Source organism: Pocillopora damicornis, chromosome 4 (genome assembly GCF_964200805.1).
Source record: "Pocillopora damicornis chromosome 4, jaPocDami1.2, whole genome shotgun sequence".
NCBI classification, from domain to species: Eukaryota; Metazoa; Cnidaria; class Anthozoa; order Scleractinia; family Pocilloporidae; genus Pocillopora; species Pocillopora damicornis.
This window is the reverse complement of record NC_142673.1, coordinates 23,163,298-23,181,259: the sequence shown is the minus strand read 5'-3', so window position 1 is coordinate 23,181,259 and position 17,962 is coordinate 23,163,298. Positions and strand designations below refer to the sequence as shown.

At 39.1% G+C, this 17,962-nt stretch overlaps 2 protein-coding genes across 9 annotated transcripts in view; one reads left to right on the top strand and one right to left on the bottom strand.

The window, feature by feature from the left end:
• The window catches only part of LOC113683524 (uncharacterized), an 18,919-nt gene extending 12,591 nt beyond the window's left edge, over positions 1 to 6,328 (top strand). For 5 of the 6 annotated variants that reach the window (XM_027200777.2, XM_089204146.1, XM_027200774.2 and 2 more), the window contains exons 2-9: positions 2,810 to 2,975; positions 3,579 to 3,620; positions 4,023 to 4,088; positions 4,689 to 4,754; positions 4,957 to 5,025; positions 5,371 to 5,436; positions 5,896 to 5,937; positions 6,154 to 6,328. In XM_027200777.2, coding sequence (XP_027056578.2) covers positions 2,812 to 2,975; positions 3,579 to 3,620; positions 4,023 to 4,088; positions 4,689 to 4,754; positions 4,957 to 5,025; positions 5,371 to 5,436; positions 5,896 to 5,911 — 489 coding nt within the window. In that variant the 5' untranslated portion in view covers positions 2,810 to 2,811 and the 3' untranslated portion in view covers positions 5,912 to 5,937; positions 6,154 to 6,328. Of the gene's footprint in view, positions 1 to 1,654; positions 1,967 to 2,809; positions 2,976 to 3,578; positions 3,621 to 4,022; positions 4,089 to 4,688; positions 4,755 to 4,956; positions 5,026 to 5,370; positions 5,437 to 5,895; positions 5,938 to 6,153 lie in introns of those variants that run through there. The other variant, XM_027200775.2, reaches the window with a different exon arrangement.
• On the bottom strand, positions 6,120 to 17,962 carry LOC113683455 (uncharacterized). 3 transcript variants are annotated; one of them, XM_089204135.1, is made up of 17 exons: positions 17,789 to 17,950; positions 16,477 to 16,551; positions 16,359 to 16,389; positions 15,502 to 15,724; positions 14,373 to 14,656; positions 13,827 to 13,878; positions 13,064 to 13,605; positions 12,596 to 12,895; positions 11,911 to 12,216; positions 11,188 to 11,386; positions 10,837 to 11,042; positions 10,278 to 10,462; positions 9,420 to 9,800; positions 8,233 to 8,444; positions 7,793 to 7,833; positions 7,528 to 7,624; positions 6,120 to 7,220 (listed from the first exon to the last, which is right to left on the bottom strand). In XM_089204135.1, the coding sequence occupies exons 1-17, from the start codon at positions 17,819 to 17,821 to the stop codon at positions 7,034 to 7,036; spliced, it is 3,354 nt and encodes a 1,117-aa protein (XP_089060261.1). In that variant the 5' UTR covers positions 17,822 to 17,950; the 3' UTR covers positions 6,120 to 7,033. The 3 variants fall into 3 exon arrangements, with proteins under 3 accessions (XP_089060261.1, XP_027056494.2, XP_089060262.1); XM_027200693.2 differs by lacking the exon at positions 16,477 to 16,551 and having other exon boundaries at positions 17,789 to 17,962; XM_089204136.1 differs by lacking the exon at positions 6,120 to 7,220 and having other exon boundaries at positions 7,542 to 7,624; positions 7,793 to 7,848.

Sequence of the window (17,962 nt, the reverse complement as noted above, 5' to 3'; positions counted from 1 at the left end):
CACTTCTGGATTGTCCCCACGTCTCATGTATATTCTTCAAGTCTTCTTCCGGCGTCCGCTGCAAAGTTGTTTTAGGTCGGCCTCTCTTTCTCTTCCCCTCTGGTGTCCAGTGGATGGCTACTTTTGCTATACTGTCGGGTTCCCCTCACAGTACAAACCCAATCTATCGGCGAAAACCCGACTAAGAAAGTCAATTGGGTTGTAAACATAGGCTAGTGGGAAACCGGATAAACTAAACTAAGCGAAATTTAAACAAAAATTTTACGAAATATATACTTTTCCGTTTATTAAGCGGGTGTGAGAAAATTTTTTTAAAGTTTTGGCATATTATAAAAAGAGAAAATGGGAATTGGCTTCCTTTGCCATTTCGCTGTTACAAGCTGGTTTACAAATTAGAATAATCGCAAGATACTCACGCCCACACATTAAAGGGCGGATTTGACATTTTTGTTTGACAAAATTTAAACAAAAGATTTTTGGAAGCAACTTGATATCATTTCTATGTCTTTTTGCCCGCGGTTATGCACATATGTGAAGAATCGACTTTTGAAATTTTCCGTTGTTCCTTGTGTCTTTAGAGCACGAAGCAGTCAACTCTCTTCGCTGGCGATATATTATTAAGCATCGTCAAATAACGATTTGTTACATAGGTCAATTCGTAAAGTCGTTCACTGATTGCGTGCCAAGCAGCATTACTTACATAAACATAACAATAACAACCATACAATTACTGAATATTCGAGCGGGTAGAGGGAGACAGGTACTGGTGTGGTGGACAACAGGTCTAGAGGTCTGGGCTCGACTTTCACTTCACAATGTTCTTCTGCGTAAACGCTTGCTCTCAAGTACACGGTTCTTTAGTATTCCAATAACAATTTAGGGCTTACATATAACAATATTGGCTACTTAACTCCAATAAAAATGTCGAGCATGTTGCACGCATAAGATGTTTACAGAAGCACTTCGAGCTTGAACACAACATCAGGCTATAAAAGTTGTCCTTTTATTTCAAACTTTGTTTTGAATAGTTCCCTATTTATTTCGAAGGAATTTCTCAATTGTTACTGTTTCGGTCTTTCAAATAGCCATAAGAATTCAAAGCAAAATAAAAATTTCTCAGTTTTCCAATTGTAATTTTTTAAAAAGATTTTTTTCGATCGCATATCATGTAATTGGTGCTTTCATGTCCAGCTCTAGAGAAATGGAAATCTGAGCTAATGAAGAGTTGTAACCTCACATATGAATGGTTTTTGAAAATTTACTCACCTTTTTTTATTATAGACCTACATACTTTTACCATATGACCCTATGTAATTATTTGTGTATATTCTAAGTAGTTTTCGTGACTTGAAGGCTAAACATTGTTTTTTTTTACATTACGTCTGCGAATAATTCATACATTCTTGGATGTCAATGAAACTGGAAAATGCTGAAACTTGTCTTCAATTTTTCTTTTCCGTTTTTTGCTCGACGATTTTTTTCCGTAAAATATTTCATATGGATCGCTAATACTGCAAAGTCGTTTGTCATCTGTCCTATCATTACTTAAGGACAAACCATAACTTAAGTCATTGCGTGGTCAAACAAATAAGCAACCCTTTAGGGCTCGAAGAAGCGTGACGCCAGCCATTTGCATTGATACCGTTGCTGTCTTAGTTTGTTCTACTTTTCATCGGTCGATCTCAGCTTGATTCAAGTGGCGATTCTTCATACTTATGAGCGACTATTGAGAAATTAACCGACCTTAAAACCCATCAGGTAACCTGGCACAGATAACGGAAAGTGTCAAGTAGCTAATCGGCACGGTTGACTTCCCTTCTTTACGTCAGCGCTGTTCTATAGAGGCAAAGAGTTTTTCAATTGTATTTGCTTTGTGGCTGGAGGGGTGTAATTTATGAGAACGAAATCAACCGTTCCATAAGCTCTCATCAACTCGCTATATCGAGACAACCCATAAAAACGAGAGGTGGGGGAACTTTGATCATCAGTCAGTAGACCGGTTTTTTTTTTTCGATGAGGTATAGTCAAACACCTGTGAAAAAAGGGTTCGTGGCTTCTATGATGCAGAGTTTTGTCTCGGCCAGGAAACCATTCAGACACCTTTGGGAAGAAAACTCTTTGAGTATCGCGCATCAAGTTCCATTGGCAAATTCATTCGAGTTTGGATTAAAACTCTGAGAAGTATCTCCCTTGGCCAAGACGAATTGCTACGTTATGTACCAGCCGGAAAATATCTTTCCAGGAGTATTTTTTAATTATTTGATTGAATAAAACTAATTCGTTTTGATTGTATAAAACCAATTCGTGTACAAGCGGTTTGGAATTTGTTTCTGATAAAGGGGCAGGGTGAATTCGTGAATGGATCTGCGAGCATGAACCTAAACACGTTTTCTCGAAATTTTGAAAGGCATCCAATAACTCTCTTCGCTGAGGACACACGTCACCTAATACCAGCACGAAATGGATTTTGGGAATCAAAGATTACAAATTGAATTAATTATAGAATATTTCCCTAAGATCACTTAAATTAAGCGAAACTGACCGACGAAAATTGCAGCATATTAAAAGATGTGTGACGGTGTGAAATAAACTGAGGTTAAGCGGCCTCCAACTGTTGCCATGATAGTTTGTCTGCTTGAGCCGATTTCACCTTTGACACCCTACCATATTCTTCTGACGCTTCTCCAAACATTTCCTAAGGTGCTGAAAGGGAGAATTTGTTTGACAATCACGACCTTCTTCAGTTGCTGATCATGCCTTTATTCAATTTTTTTGGATTACTAATAAACCATGATGCTTTCCCTCGAAGGTATGTCGCTGAAAATCATGTCTGTAATGGCCCTCGTACTGGGTTTGTCCTCTGTTGCCCAAGTGGTCGCTAAACCAGTAGATAAACGATCTTCCTTGTGTAACTCTGGAGATCTCTTGTGCTCGAGGAACATGGCGTCTGAAGCCGTTGAGACGTCTCCTCTTGGGTAAGTCAATAATCCTGTGCATTAGTTCTATCTCAGAAAATTGGAAACACAAAGTTATAGTATTTCACGTGTGTTAATAAACTTTAGTTTTCAAAGGAAAAAAAACGAAACAAAACAAAACAAAAATCTTTCCTGCGCATGCTTTCGTCACCCCAGATGGAGATCTGGTACCTCGTCAGAGGTTCGACTGCAAGCAAAAAGTGATCAATGTATGAGTCTTACTTAAAAAAAAAAAAAGTTTTAAAGTTCTCCCATGCAGTTAAAAAAGTTAACATGCTGCACACGCTTTCCTCATCTCAGGTCCCCATAAAGAAAGATGAAAAGATGCACGGCTAGTTTTGTCGTTCAATTTTTTATCCCTTGCTCGTTCATATAATCAGAGACCATAAGGTCGAATCCTTCTGCTCAAAAGCTTCATCCCAGTGGTCAGCATTGGGATAAGGCGGAAAATGACGAACGTGAGTTCAAGGGAGAGCTAAAACTATTCAGAAATCTCTTTTATCGGAGCAAAATAACTCTAACAACGATTCAGCCTTAATCATTAAAGTGCAGCATTTTTTTGTCTCCATTCGCTTGATTCCTTTGTATCAAATGTCTGTTTAGAGTCGAGGATGAAGGAACCAAAGAAGAGAATTGTCCACCAGGGTATGTTAAATAGTTATCTTGCATTAATTCCTTGTATCAGTCAACGTGAAATGATTCCTAGCGAAACACTTTTGAAAAATTTCATCGTTAAGTATTAAGTATTATTTGTAGTGCCGTCTTCTTGTCATGATCATGAACAAAAATATTACCCTGGTACTAAATGATCACGAGTATTTACCGAAGTATTAAGCAGTTGCTAAAAAGATGCTTCATGCGCTCTCTTTAGAGAGACGATACTATTAACAACGTTTCAAAATAGGATCTTACTCACTTCTTATTGCTAATACTGCAAAGTCGTTTGTCATCTGTCCTATCATTACTTAAGGACAAACTATAACTTAAGTCATTGCGGGCATTGCGTTATTCAGGGTATCGATTGACTGGTAATTTTTCGTCCTGCAGATATTGGTGTCGCAGAAGTGAGTTGGTTAGGGATGAAGAAACTCATGAAGAAAATTGTCCACCGGGGTGTGTAAATATTTATCTGCGATCGATTCCTAATATTAATTAACGTGAAATTATTCCTAGCCGATAGCTTAGGTATTTTTCGTGAACTACTTCTTTAGTAGTATGAACTGAAACAAGATACTGATCTCCGTATAATTCCTACGTAAATATCTGTAAACTCTCACCGATGCCGTTAAATAAAAGATCTCACCTTCTTGCACAGGTTGCAAAAATAGCACCACACCCACGACTAACCAAGAAAAGGGAGGGCCTGGAAACCAGTCTATGGTACAATGCTTCTGAAAAAAACCCTCCAACATAGGCAAATACAATCTGTGTATAACTTTACTGCTTATGATCAGTGACCATTGCGTCGAATTCTGGTGAAATGTTCACTTGAATTGTCGCCGTCGGGTTAGGTAGTCGAAAATAAAGGACGTGGGTTCAACATCCTTATGATAGATCCACAACATATTTCAATCCGTATTCCTCCTTTTCCTTAGCCTCTTTCCTCAGAGCAAAATAACGAACGCTTCAAACTTAATCAGAACGGTACAGCTTTCTTGATGTTCATTCACACCACTCCTCTGCGTCATTCATTCTTTATTTCCCTCCTTGCAGCTATTGGTGCCGAAGAAGTATGATACCAAAGAATGAAGATACTCAACAAAAAGATTGCCCACCAGGGTAAGTAGATCTTTATCTGTAGATTCCTAATTATTCCGAAGCAAAATTTTTGTTTTCTCTCGTGAAGTATCTCGTTAGTACTTTCAAATAAAAGTTACAAATAAAAGCAAGCCTTGATTACTGCCATATGTAAACATTCTCCCACTGTCTCCTTTTACAAGATTCCTGTACATCTTAAAACTGTGTATTTTCCGTCCTGTAGCGATTTAGAGTGCCGAAGAAGTGAGCCGGTTAGGGATGAAAAAACGCAACCAGAAAATTGTCCTCCAGGGTATGTTAAATAATCGTCTTCTCTTGATTCGTTGTATCAGTTAACATGAAATTATTCCCACACTTTACACTTTTGAAAGTATTTTTCAACTTCACCATTAAGTATTCATTGTAGAGCCGCCTTTTTGTCATGGTCACGGACAAAAAAAATTTTTGTATTAAGTGATCATGAGTTTTTACCGACGTATTAAGCAATTGCTAAAAAAATGCTTCGGATCATCCTTCTCTTTAAGAAAAATACCATCAACAACGTTTCAAAATTTGGATTTTATTCACTTTATTACAGCTATTTCGGTCTCCGCACGATTTCAGGGTATCTATTAACTATTTATTTTTCCTCCTGCAGATATTGGTGCCGTAGAAGTGAGTTGGTTAGGGATGATGAAACTGATGAAGAAAATTGTCCACCCGGGTATGTAAATATTTATCTGCCATCGATTCCTAATATGAATTAACGTAGAATTGTTCCCAGTCGAAAGCTTAGGTATTTCACGTGAACTACCTCTTTGGTGGTTTGAACTGAAATGAGATTCTGATCTCCGTATAATTCCTATGTAAATAACTGTAAATTCTCTCCGATGCTATTTCAAAAAAGATCTCAGTCTCTCGAACGTGATCAATGTAAAACAGCACCATACCCACGACCAACCAAGCAAAGGGAGAGCCTGTAAAGCAGTTGGTGATAAGAAAGGCGAGAGCCTGTAAACCAGTTAGTGGTGCAATGCCTCTAAATATGACCCTCACACGTGGGCAAACTACTATCTACAAACTTTCCTTTCTTTGTTATCAAGTATTCATTATAGTGCATCCTTTTGCTCTTCATAAACAAAGAGACTGTGGTGTGCTTTAACTGAGTATTTTTTTCCGACAGGTACTGGTGCCGTTGAGTCAAAGATTCACAGTGTCAACCAAGGTACGTATATATTTAATCATCCCATTTCGATTGAGTAATAAAGCGTTTCCACTGAAGCGCATCGCGCTCGCATCGCTCAACAAGAGAGTAAAATTATACAAAGAACCTCATCTCCATGGTTCACCTTTGCATATCTTTTATCGTCTCCCTTCCCCCATCAAAAGCCTCCAAAAAAAAGTACATCATTGTAAGACAATTATTTTATTCTTTATGTAGCACAAGCTGCTGATCCATTGTGTACAGAAATTTACGCCATTATCGCAGTCTGGGGATGCTACTGCTGAAACAATACTCACCAGAGAATCAAGGGAACGGAGCAGTTATCATTAAAATGTTTAGGTTTTAAAAGTTTGTTGTTCAACTAGTAATTGGAAATAAATCTTCATCAAAAGCCTTGTTCCACTCCGTAATTTCCCCGCATCTGATTTTGAGGGTAACGGCTGATCCTTATACACGAGTGAGGCTCATTTTGTAACCGGATACTTTTGTCACGGTTTGGCCTCCAAAATTCAGGGTGCGACAGTACAGGGCCGGGAGCTCGAGCCTAGCTGTTTTGTTATTCTCAGCGGTCTCACTTGAGCATATACTATATGTGGGGGATGCAATTTACATTCACTTTTAATCTCCTTCCCACACGTCAGAGGAACCTGAACTCTAACTGAAGCACACGGAGCCAGGGGATATTACTGTCAACCATGATTTAGTTAACCAAATAACAGTTTGCATTACCATAAATTGTTCTGCGCAGAGGGTGCCGCTCTCAAAGATTACGTTCAGGACAAATTCTACGGAAATTAATGAGTATTCGCAACGACAATGCATTTATGATCTATAGATAATTTAAAACTCACCCTACACGTTCTCTGACGGAGGTAAACCCGTTTAGCTACTGAGAGTGTCTCAATGGGTTTAACCGTAAGCAGTAAAACGGAAAAAAATAGCCGCTAGGCGAAATAAATTAGCGAATTTTAACCATTAGTCATAAAAACGTTAACTGTAATTTTTTTGAAAACTACAATGGAGAGAAATTAAGCGTTATGATGCTGATTTCTGCATCTGAGCTTTCCCCTTTCCTGCCGTAAAGCTCAATCTAACTTTAAGCTGTGACTTCATCATCAGAAAGCTTTTCTGGACTGCAGTAATACTCCTTTGACTCATCAAGTGATTCAAAATCCAAATAAGGCGTGTCCTCTTGCATCATTTCCTCTAATAATCTCGTGGTGTTTTCAAAAGTCGGTCTCTCATTGGGCTCCTCTTTCCAACACTCTGACATCAGTTGATATCTGAGAAAGGAATCGAACAAATAAGCGGGTCGGCCTTTGTAATATAAAAGCGTGGATCCCTGTTTTATTGTAAACACTTTTGGTATTTCGCCTCTCTCAAAGATTTTTCTTAGGGACTTTCAATGTATTTCATCCAGTGTTATCTTATATCAATGAAGTTACATTCAAGAACGCTCAGGACAAAGATATCAACTTTTTAGTGAGAAAAAAAACCACACGACCAGTTTACAACCACAAGGTATCAACTGCAAAAAAAAAAAATATTCGACGTTCAATTCAGTAAAAAAGAGTGCTGTTTGCCACTTACAATGTATCAGAAGAGGTGTCTGGTTTTTCCATTCGATATCCAGTCTTAAGAAGATTGTACAACTCTTTGTTATTGACTCCTGGGTAAGGGTTTCCTCCTACAACAAAAAAAGGCTTTGTTATTTACAAAATAATGTATTGTCGTCAAAAGGGATAATTACTCATCAGATCTTGGGAGTTAAAAGGTTAAAGATAGAAAAACCTAAACAGCAAAGTAATTAGAATTTAAAAGTCCTCTGTATCACACTCTTTAGACGTTTTCTTACCCATTGTGGAAAGTTCCCAGAGGAGAATTCCAAAAGACCATCTGAAAAATTAAATGCTATTCAGAAAACTTAACATGATAGTAAATCAAAATTAAAACTTAAAATTAAAAATCTTTCCTATTGCTCCAGGCTCCGCTTATTTTCCACGGGACTTCAATCTTGACGACAGCGCCAGTACAGACCTACTTGATATAAACATGGTAACAGGTGGTGGTAGCATGGTAACAATTGGGTCATGCAAACATGATATCCTGACACCATGATACAAATGGTGATATACATGTAGAGGAGTTATCGACTGAGCGTCATTAGCAATCCGTGATTGCTTCATTTCGCTTGTGATGCCTTCTGGGGGGATCAGTAAATTAACGTGACACAACCAAAATCATCCGACCCCCCTTCCCCTCCTCCGGTCTCTTAGCAGTTGTTAAAACACTTACACATCACTTTTGGTTGTATATTCACTGTTATAAAGTGCTTCTGGCGCCATCCATTTTACTGGTATCTTTTTCCCTTTCTTCAGTGTGTAAACGTTTTCATGGGTTTGCCTCATGAGTCCAAAATCAGAAATTTTCACCACTTTGTTTTCACCAAGAAGAACATTACGAGCTGCCAAATCGCGATGGACAAATCCTTTACCTGATAAATACGCCTGGAATGGTAAAAGAACATAAGAAGAGAAAGATTCATGTTTTTTTTTATACATATTGAGGGAGGGAGTCAGAGGATTTTTTTAGGCCGGTGTCACTGTAAAATTTAACTGATTACCCTATAAGGCTATGTAGTATTCTTATAACCTGCCTTCACTGGCAATCAATTTCTATAGTCCCCTATTTATATTCTGTTAGGGACGACTAATCCCCTCACCGTTCCCCCCTGAAAGCTATGTGATCCCCAAAAAAAATCATTCGTCCCCCCTCCCCCCCCCCAAGATAAATAATGACAGGTCCCTGAGACTACGCGTCTACAGGCCAAGCGAACTTGCTTCATCTGGTCTGTCTTAGAATGTGCGACCATAGGATGAGGCGACATGTATCTTATATGTCTTATTAGACATTTTGGCGCGTAGTATCGCTGAGTATTTTTACGAGTTGTGCCGTATTTTGTCAATCTCACAGGGCGAGTCAAAACAGAAAATAACGAGTGAAAATAATCAGCAATACTATACATCAAAACGTCTAACAAGTGATTTATTATTCAACTGTTTTATTCCATACGCTTTTCTTGTAAAGTGGGAAAAGCTATGCAAGCAGAGAAGGGTGCCATGTGCAGCCGACTGGTTAAAAAGGTTTTTTTTATAGTCCAAAATAACCTATCGTAACTGTCTAATATCACAGGATATTTTTACTCGATGGACGCGTTATTTGTGCTCTACTCGGTGCAGTTGGATAATAAGTGGGAATGTTGTACCCTAATTATCGGTGTCGTAAGTATTCAAGCCATTCTTGTCCAGTAGCCCGAACATCTGTGGGATAATGGACTATATCAGCTGTGTTGCTACATTGTACATCCTCAATCGTCCCTCCCCCCCTTCAACGAAAAAACATGAAGAATTATACCCTTCACAGGGTTTACGAAAAACGCCGTTAACAGAGAACAACAATGTGATAACTGAAACATAACTAACCATTCCGCGCGCTACTTGCCACGCAAAGCCAAGAAGATCCTTAGCTGTGAAGTCTTCGTCCCGTTCCGCATTATTATGACAATCACTTAGAGAGGCTTGAATAGGATGTTTTTCGTAACGATTCTGCACCTTTTCTGTCACGTCAGTTTTTGCTTCATCTATGGCGGGTGTCTTTTCCTTCGAGACACTTTCAATACCCGAGGCACAGACAGAAACTGAGGTTGAAACAGCCTTAGGAATACCCTCCGTGTCTGGATCCTTTCCACTTTCTTCTTCACTCCTTGATAGCAGTTCTCTGGACTCATCTTCGTTAATTTGCACCAGATTTGCATCAAGTTGCAGAGGCTTGTTGAAGTTATCATAATGCTTTTGATAACTCTTCTGTGCAATATATGAGAGGAAAAGATTAGATATAACACTCAGAACTATTGCTCTCGGTCTCAAAGCAGGTAGGGGCTACAAATATTATCTTTTCTACTAAATTAAAAACAAATTATAATTTGCATTGGAGCTTTGAGGCCACGTTCATTTAAGAAAATCTGAGTCTACGTAAATGTCGTGTGGGATAATAAACAATTGAAAAAAATTGATTACGATTCGATAACCTTGCGTATTTTATAGTTTCAGGAAGCCAGGATTAAACGCATTTCAAGGCAATTTAATGTTGCTATGGTGACTTTTCCTTCGATCCTGTTGGCAATACTTAACAATCAGTTTGAAACCATTAGAGCAATGACAGCTTTGACAAAATCGGAGCAAAAGAAATAATATCCATCCATGATATCAAAAGTAGGAGTAAAAATTGATTTAGAACACTGAGAATGTGTTTCTCTCGAAAAACTTTTCTAATCCACTTACTTGTATCCTTTTGTTTCTTAGCCACTGTAACAAATCCCCGTAAGAAACGTATTCCAAGAGGAGAAAGATAGGATCCGAGTGTACCCAGCATCCCAACATTCTAACAACATTAGGATGTGAGCCGATTGATTTCATAAGTTCAATTTCCTCCAAAAACTGGTTTCGTGCCTCGTCGCCTGTCTTGTCTGAGGAGAGATTCGAACGAGCTCAGATGAGGTTGGAAAATGTGTGGTGTTTTCGGGGTCTAGCCAAGGTGTGTATAGCGAATAACAGCAATGAAGTATTTCTTTCAGCATTTTAAGAGAGCCGTTATGACGAGTGAGGTTTCATTTCCTTTTACATATTAGATATGATATGTTTAAGTAGTCTATTTGCAAAATTTGACGATTAGAAAATGTCTCGTTTCCGAAATACACAGAAGAGAAGTTTCGTTTCGAAGGCAGAGTCTCGCACTCTATAGCTGTTTAACGATTTACAGGTCAATTGATGTCAATTAACAAACTCAGTTTTATAAACTCTATGAAAACATCCTCAATTTATTAAAGTCCGAACAACTTGCCTCCCAGGAGTTTAATGGCCACTGTTTCTCCTGGTTTGAAGTCGACCGTCTCATTTCTAGGCTCGATGAACACCTCAGTTCCAGGTGATTCTCTGAAGGTGCCTTTTAATACCTTACCAAATGCCCCGCGACCAATCTCTTCCCCGAATACAACCTGCTCCGGAAGAACTTCCCAGTTATGGAGGGTAAAAATGGTGGACTTCGATCTGAAGTGTAGGTAGGTATTAGTAGTATTGAAGTATATCCCGCGCTCAACTGCCACGAGCCTTCTTTGATATCAAATTTTAAATTAAAAGAAGTAGGCAATTTTGCAAAACGATATTTTTTAAGTACAAAAATGGCTAATGTTACCTCCTGAGCCTTATGGCAGAAGCATGTTTTCTGCTTTTTCTTGCTGCACGTCTCAGGTAGATTACTGCGATAAAAACTACGAACAGAAGGATGCAAACACCCACTAATAAACCAGCAAGCTGTGGTGTTGAAAGGATTTTACCACTGCCTGAGACTGAAGATTTAACCGTGCCTTTTTCAGCAGTCCTATCAATTGACCCTACAATCAAGATGAAATTTATCATTAATTTCTCTGTTCCCGTTATTGATCGAAAATACTACTTCTCTCTCTTGTTGTTGGACATCTCCTATATTCCTTAAATTAAGCTATTTTCTGAGAATTTACGTATGTTCGTGATGTTTCATGAAGACATTATTACTCTCGCTAATAAGTTTAGCTATTTCTATCAAGTACATTAAACACTTATGGCACTCGACTTGCAAAGAACCCTCATTTGATTCTGATGATGACGTCCGCTCAGGCTTTCGAAACGTCAGTCTCTGCTAACATTAGTCAGTCCTTTCCGGGACCACTCTCACCTGAACGATCAGACCACATGACCAATTTTTTTTTCCACAAGCTCGTTGTGAAAAAGGCTCTGTTCAGCCCCAAGAAAAAATACCCTCTATCATCTCGGGCGAACGATGTCGTTATTACAGACTTCGCTTGCAAGCCCATAGTTCAAGTTTGTTATAAGACATAAGAAAAATAGGGAGAAAAGACAAAAAATATATTTTAAGTACCTGATGATGCTGTTGTTATTATCCATGGCCTCGACCTTGCACTCTGTCCCAGCTCATTCCACGCCGACATTTCAATTGTGTATTGCCTGTCGTACTCTAACGATACAGTATGGCTTGTCTTCGTAACATTTGTGACATTGACTTGGTTCCAGGACTCCCCTGCTCCTCCCGGATAAATCAGTCGATAGTGTATTGAGTACATGGTCAGCGGACACCCATTGGCTGTTTGAGGACTCCAGGATAAGGTGATATTGTTACTCGATATTTCTTGTTTCATAGGGGTTATAATTGGAGGTGAAGGAATGCCTTCAAAAAGAAAATTAGATGGTGTTTGTAAACCTCTTTGGGAATAGAAGAAGGTAGTTCTTTGAGATATAAAAGTGCTGCACAATTACGATTGATTTATGGATGAATAATCGCAACAATTGTTCAACAGAAATTAAAATTTTACTCTCTCGTGCATTCAAAACCGCTTGAAATGAGAGAATTTTTTCTTTTTGTGGAAATACTGTTTGATGTACTTTACGGTACATTCCTGACATAGTTTTACAACTCAGTGGTAGATCTAGCGGAGGGAGAGCCGGCAGGGCAAGCGACAAAAAACCGCCCCCCACCCTTGATCTGGATCTGCCACTGCAACTTCAGTGCAATCGACTTCAAAGTTTCACTTTGTTAAGGTTATTACCTCCGGTGGTTTGGAAATTCCAAATTTTGCTGTCATTGAATGGACTCTCCTCTGATTCGCTAATCGAGGTAACAGACACATTGTATTCTTTCCTGCAGCTCAAATGAAGCGTACAACTTGTGCGACTTCCGTCCAACTCTACCGAGTACCAGTTGCTTTGTTGTCTCGCTGATGACATAACCTCTCTGTAATACACATTGTATTTGACAACCGGACATGCTCCTACCAAAGGAGGTTCCCACACCACTAGGACGTCCCCTCCTGATACACTCTTGGTCGTGTTGACGATAAGCGGAACTCCTAGAAAATTATTTGATAAATGATAAGTAAGATTCAAGGTCTGCAACAAGCTCACGGGAAGGGGAGGAGAAGGATGTTAATACAGACGGTGTAACTCATCACTATTCTATTTTACCATCCTGATATGAAGATTCATCGGATAAATTTTTCTTAATCAATAGAATTCACCTCTTAGTTTGTTGACTTGTTCCAGCGACAGCGCCGAGCCAAACACATAAAGATCCATCACTGATCCATAGAACTGATGATCATCCCAGTGCCCGTCATCACCGATCTGGTACCGATTCCCTGTAGGTTCGTAAAACGCATCCCCTGATGAAAAAGAGTTCTCCCCCACTTTTGACCCGTTGGCTAATATCGACACGGCAGTTTTTTTATGATCCCATATAACAGCCACGTGGGTCCAAGCGTCAAAAGAAACATTAGCACTTCCTGCGGACCACCATTGGTTTACTCGGTATCTGCGACGATGGAAGATAATCTCTTGGTTTTTTAGACTTAGCAAAAAATTCCATGGTCTTCGCCAGTCACCGTATATTGCTGCAGTCTCATCCTTAACTCTTTTTGTTTGTTTAATCCAACAGGCAATCGTAAAACTGCGGCCTCCAAGATTTATTAGAGGCACGCTGGCATAGGAACTCGATTGGTTAAAAGTAATAGCGTTGCTGCTGGGGCATCGACCCTTGGTGAAAGATGGCGAACCAGATAAACTGGAATTGAAGCAAAAAAGTGTTGTATTTATGCGATCCCTTTGAGATCGAAGGACGATCTTAATGTATGAAAAGAACTACCTCACTTGTGTACCTGACTTATCACCCCATTAAAAATATGGCACCATATGAAGAATGAAATATACAATTTTCCATTTATCTGTCAGGTATGTTACTGTTACTTCCTGGTAATACTCAAATCACAAAATTTTCAAAAATACCTTACATTCCCATCTTGACCGTTAAGTAGCCAGTGATCTAGAACTACTCCATCTGCAAAAAGGGAAAAAAAATGATAGATAGGTAAATGTCAGGCAAAACTGTAGTGGGAGTGTTTACCTTAAGAAGGAACTGTTTTTGGTGCCAGTGCCAGACGATTTTGAAAACGTTAGCGAAAGTTATCATCAAATTCTCAGTCTCAGGCAGTGCAGTGGTTCATGGGTTAACCCTCTAACTCCCATGATCTCATTAGTGATTCTCCTTACTGTCTGCTATACAGTTCTTATGATGTTAGTTCTGAGAGTTTGGTATTGGATTAACTTATAATCCCCTAAATGATCTTTTTCTTTATTCTCATCGCCTGTCTGCTTGATATTGTATTGATATCGTAAGGAGAAATTCTGTCTTGGTCACTCGTGGGAGTTAGAGGGTTAACAATTTTCAGCTATGTGATGCACCATAGTCTGGCCTTTGTTGAAGCATTGGCAAAAAGAGAATTTACTTATTAGAATCCTAACGTTATATTGTATTTTAATGATAACGAATACCTTGTGCCGTAATTTTGCAGCACTTAAATGTCTCAATACAGCTTAAGGCATTGCACCCTCCTCTGTACACTCCAGCCATGTAATACCAGTCTCGACACGTGTTCCAGCCCTCTGTATCAAGTTTTTGTCCCACATCTTCAAGGTAGCAATCTGTGGTCCTACTTATGTAGGTCTTTGGCCTGCAACACAAGGCTTGCTCGATGTTGTCCAAAAAAGTTTCATTTGAATGATAAAATCCTCGTAGAAAATCATAGTCTTTAGGACAGGAAGCCCACTTGTGGTTTCTTGATTGAAAACAAAAAATTTTAATAACTAAATATTCGTATTCATCATTTTCTTGAGTGTTAGATTTTTCATCTTCATGTCGCCAATAAAAGCTCCACACCTGACCAACAATTATCGAGGCTTCATTGTAAACTTCTTTTTCTACCTGTTTACGTAAGTTTGCGGAGCCGGGTTATCTTTATCACATCGGTCGTGAATCAGGAAAAAATAGAAAGATAAACGATATTCATTAAATGTTACCAAACTGCATGAATCAATGCGTGAAAACTCGAGAAATCAGGTTACGTCTGGTTTTAGCACTGCATGAGTTTTCCAGACCAAACATATATAGGGCACAATCCACGGTTACTTTCGGCACTCTAAGTGAAGTTTCCCTTTTGTGGTTATTTTTGAAATCAAGATCAGTCAATTTAGGATGAACATGCAGATAAAACTGACGGCGAGCGGTAGGATGACTGACATTTTGACCTTTTTCACGACGAAAAGGAAACATTTTAGGGATGATATCAATAATGAATTCGTACTGCTTGTGAGGTGCATAAGAAAGACCTTAAGAACAACAAAAGATAAAAGATAACAGAGAACCAATTCAGGATGTTTTGTCTTCTCTTTCCTTCAGTTTATCTTTCTCATACTTCTAAAGATAGCTGAGGGATTCACAACAAGAAATTCTTGAACAAATTAATGCTGTTTTAGACGCAGGGTACCGATTAAACAAAACAACGTTTGAGAAAATTTAACGCGAAGCGAGATAAAAGGGATAGATATCAACACATGCCTACATTTCCAAGTGTCTTGAACCGTTGCGCAAGAAAGTCAGGCCTAAATCTATACAAACACTTACCTGCTTAATGATTTTTTCCAGTTCTCTGTTTTACACTCAGTATCCTCGTCCAGAAACTCATGAGGTGGAATGCAGCATTGCCCTGCTTTGATATTATCGATACCGTCGGAGTTGCTGATATGCGCCCTCAAAACTCCTTTCAGGTACTTTCCAAGTGGGCAGCTCGCCCATCCTGCACTACCCAGAGTGATATTCCAGTCTACTTGAGTGCAGTCGCTGTAAGCTGTGAGGGATAGGAAGCATTCAATTCCATTGCTCACCAAACACTCAACTTCAACTGACCAAGAAAGTACCGTAGGGATATTAGCGGAGCTCGTAGAGCGTAGCCCCATAATTATACAAAATAGTAATAACCCATCAAGCCGAAACTGAAATTTGGATGTACGACCGTACGACCGACCATACAAGGTGCTACTTTTAGCATGCACAGGCAACTGTACAACGGGCACTATCTTATAATCAGTCCTCTACACGGACACGGAGAAGTTGCCAATGAAAATCCATTAATATTACCACGCACTTTATCCATAGTAGGGGGTTTAGTTTTGTTGAAGAGACGTGCGGGAAAAAAATGCGAGCTCCGCTTTTAGGCTTGACTAAATCTATATATTAGCCATACGCTCTCGTAAAGCTATCTGGTCGAGTGTTAGAGCTAAAATGTTAGCTTATGTTTTTCAAATTAATCTAATCGAGAACTGGCGGTCGCGTTAACTACTTGGAGGATGATATCGTAATAAAGATTAAGGCTATCTAATGAAAACTCCGTGAGCTCAGGGTGGGGGGAAGAAGTAGACGAGGTGTGAGCAAGTTGCCTGCCCGATCTACATTTATGCTGTAAAAAAAAGGAACTTGCTTACCCGATACTGGAACGGTGAATCCCAAACAAGCCTATGGATAAAAAAGCGTGAGGTAATCAGAAGATTAAATCAATTACGCAGCAAACTAATAAGTTAGCTACTAGATTAGAATAGATACTTTGATTCTGTTGCTACGCACATTCGACTCTGAAACTTGTAGGTTTTCAGTGGTTTTCTCCGAACGTCTTAGATACTGAGAAATTAGTATATTTAAATATCTTATTAGACGGTTTGTTTTGTATTATCACTGATTAGTATATACCACACTGGACTAAAAGCCTACACCTTGTAGAAATTTTCTTCTGAGCCATTCGCTCACGAAAGGGATTCTTTACCATGAAAGACTTTACATTTCCGGTTCAAATTCCCCTCCCCAGCCAGGCATGGTTCAAATTCCCCACCCCCGAGCACGACCGACGGTCAATTACCCGTGGGTTGCCCCGGAGGGTGGGGGGGGGGGGAAGTTAAAGCTTCGAATTGATCGGTTCCCAAGCCATATGATAAACAACTTAAAACCTCGAACGTTAAGTTGTTACGGGAATATCCTCGGCCCAGTTCCAGGTTTTTAAAATCCGACCCATGTTAAACCATGCGTGTTCCTCGTATTCAATACATCTAAATTCCACGAGTGAACAGATTTGCAGTTCAAACACGAGAAAACGTACTCTTCTTGGTAAGAGGAGAATTTAATTTATCTTATTCTTGAAATTTTTCTGGTGTCAATTTTCATATTTTGAGAAGTACCATCTACAAACGAAAAAACGTTTTTTTTGACGTAAACTACGTTTTGATTGCAGGCCCCGCGAAAAATGATTTTTTTAAGATGCTAATTGTTTCCATTCTTAGGCAGATCTGCTTTTCGTGCGTGATGAAACCGAAAATTTTAGTTTCATTCAATATCAATCCTGCCGAATTAACTGTCACACTCAGTTAAAAAACAAAACAAAACAAACCATCGAGTGTCCGTCGAAATGTGATACGCCAAATTGTCCCTCTTAAAAGAAAATCGTACAAGAAATTTCAGTCCCTCCCTACAATGATTTTACTTCCGGTCACCACTTTCGCTTCCTTATGAAAGAAATTCATATACGCAGATTAACTTAGGGTGCCTGAATGATCATTGCATCAGAACAAATTTCATGGGGTTGTCCTTTTTAAAAACAAGAAAAGAGAATTGGAAAACCTACCCCAAAAATATTATGTAGAATTCTACTTAACACTGCATGCTATTGTATTTTACTTCAAAATTTCTCCACGTACTGTAACTGGTAAAGAGTTAATTCTCGCCTCTTCCATTCAAAGCTTAATGTTGTACTCAGGGAACGCCTAATTTGGGTCAATTTCTGACGATGGTGTGAAGGTTATGCCGAGTTAGTTAGCTAAAAATACCTAAATGTTTAGAAATCGTGATAAAATTCAACTTAACGTACCATCACGATGACGGACACCCAGAGAGATCCCATTCGTAATTTAGCTATTTGACTCCCCAGTTGATGATGATCTCTCAAGGTCTGATTGAGTTCTTTCTTAGTTGCAGTCACACGGCACTGTAAATGGCAAATTATGATGCGATGCGAAGTACGTGATTCGAAGCCTCAGAATCT

Coding starts and splice junctions, on each gene's coding strand:
- LOC113683455 (XM_089204135.1), bottom strand. CDS start 17,821: ATGGGATCTCTCTGGGTGTCCGTCATCGTGATG. Junction 16,552..17,788: donor GGGTGTCCGTCATCGTGATG/GTACGTTAAGTT, acceptor CTAATTTCTCAG/TATCTAAGACGTTCGGAGAA. Junction 12,217..12,595: donor GAATTTCCAAACCACCGGAG/GTAATAACCTTA, acceptor TTCTTTTTGAAG/GCATTCCTTCACCTCCAATT.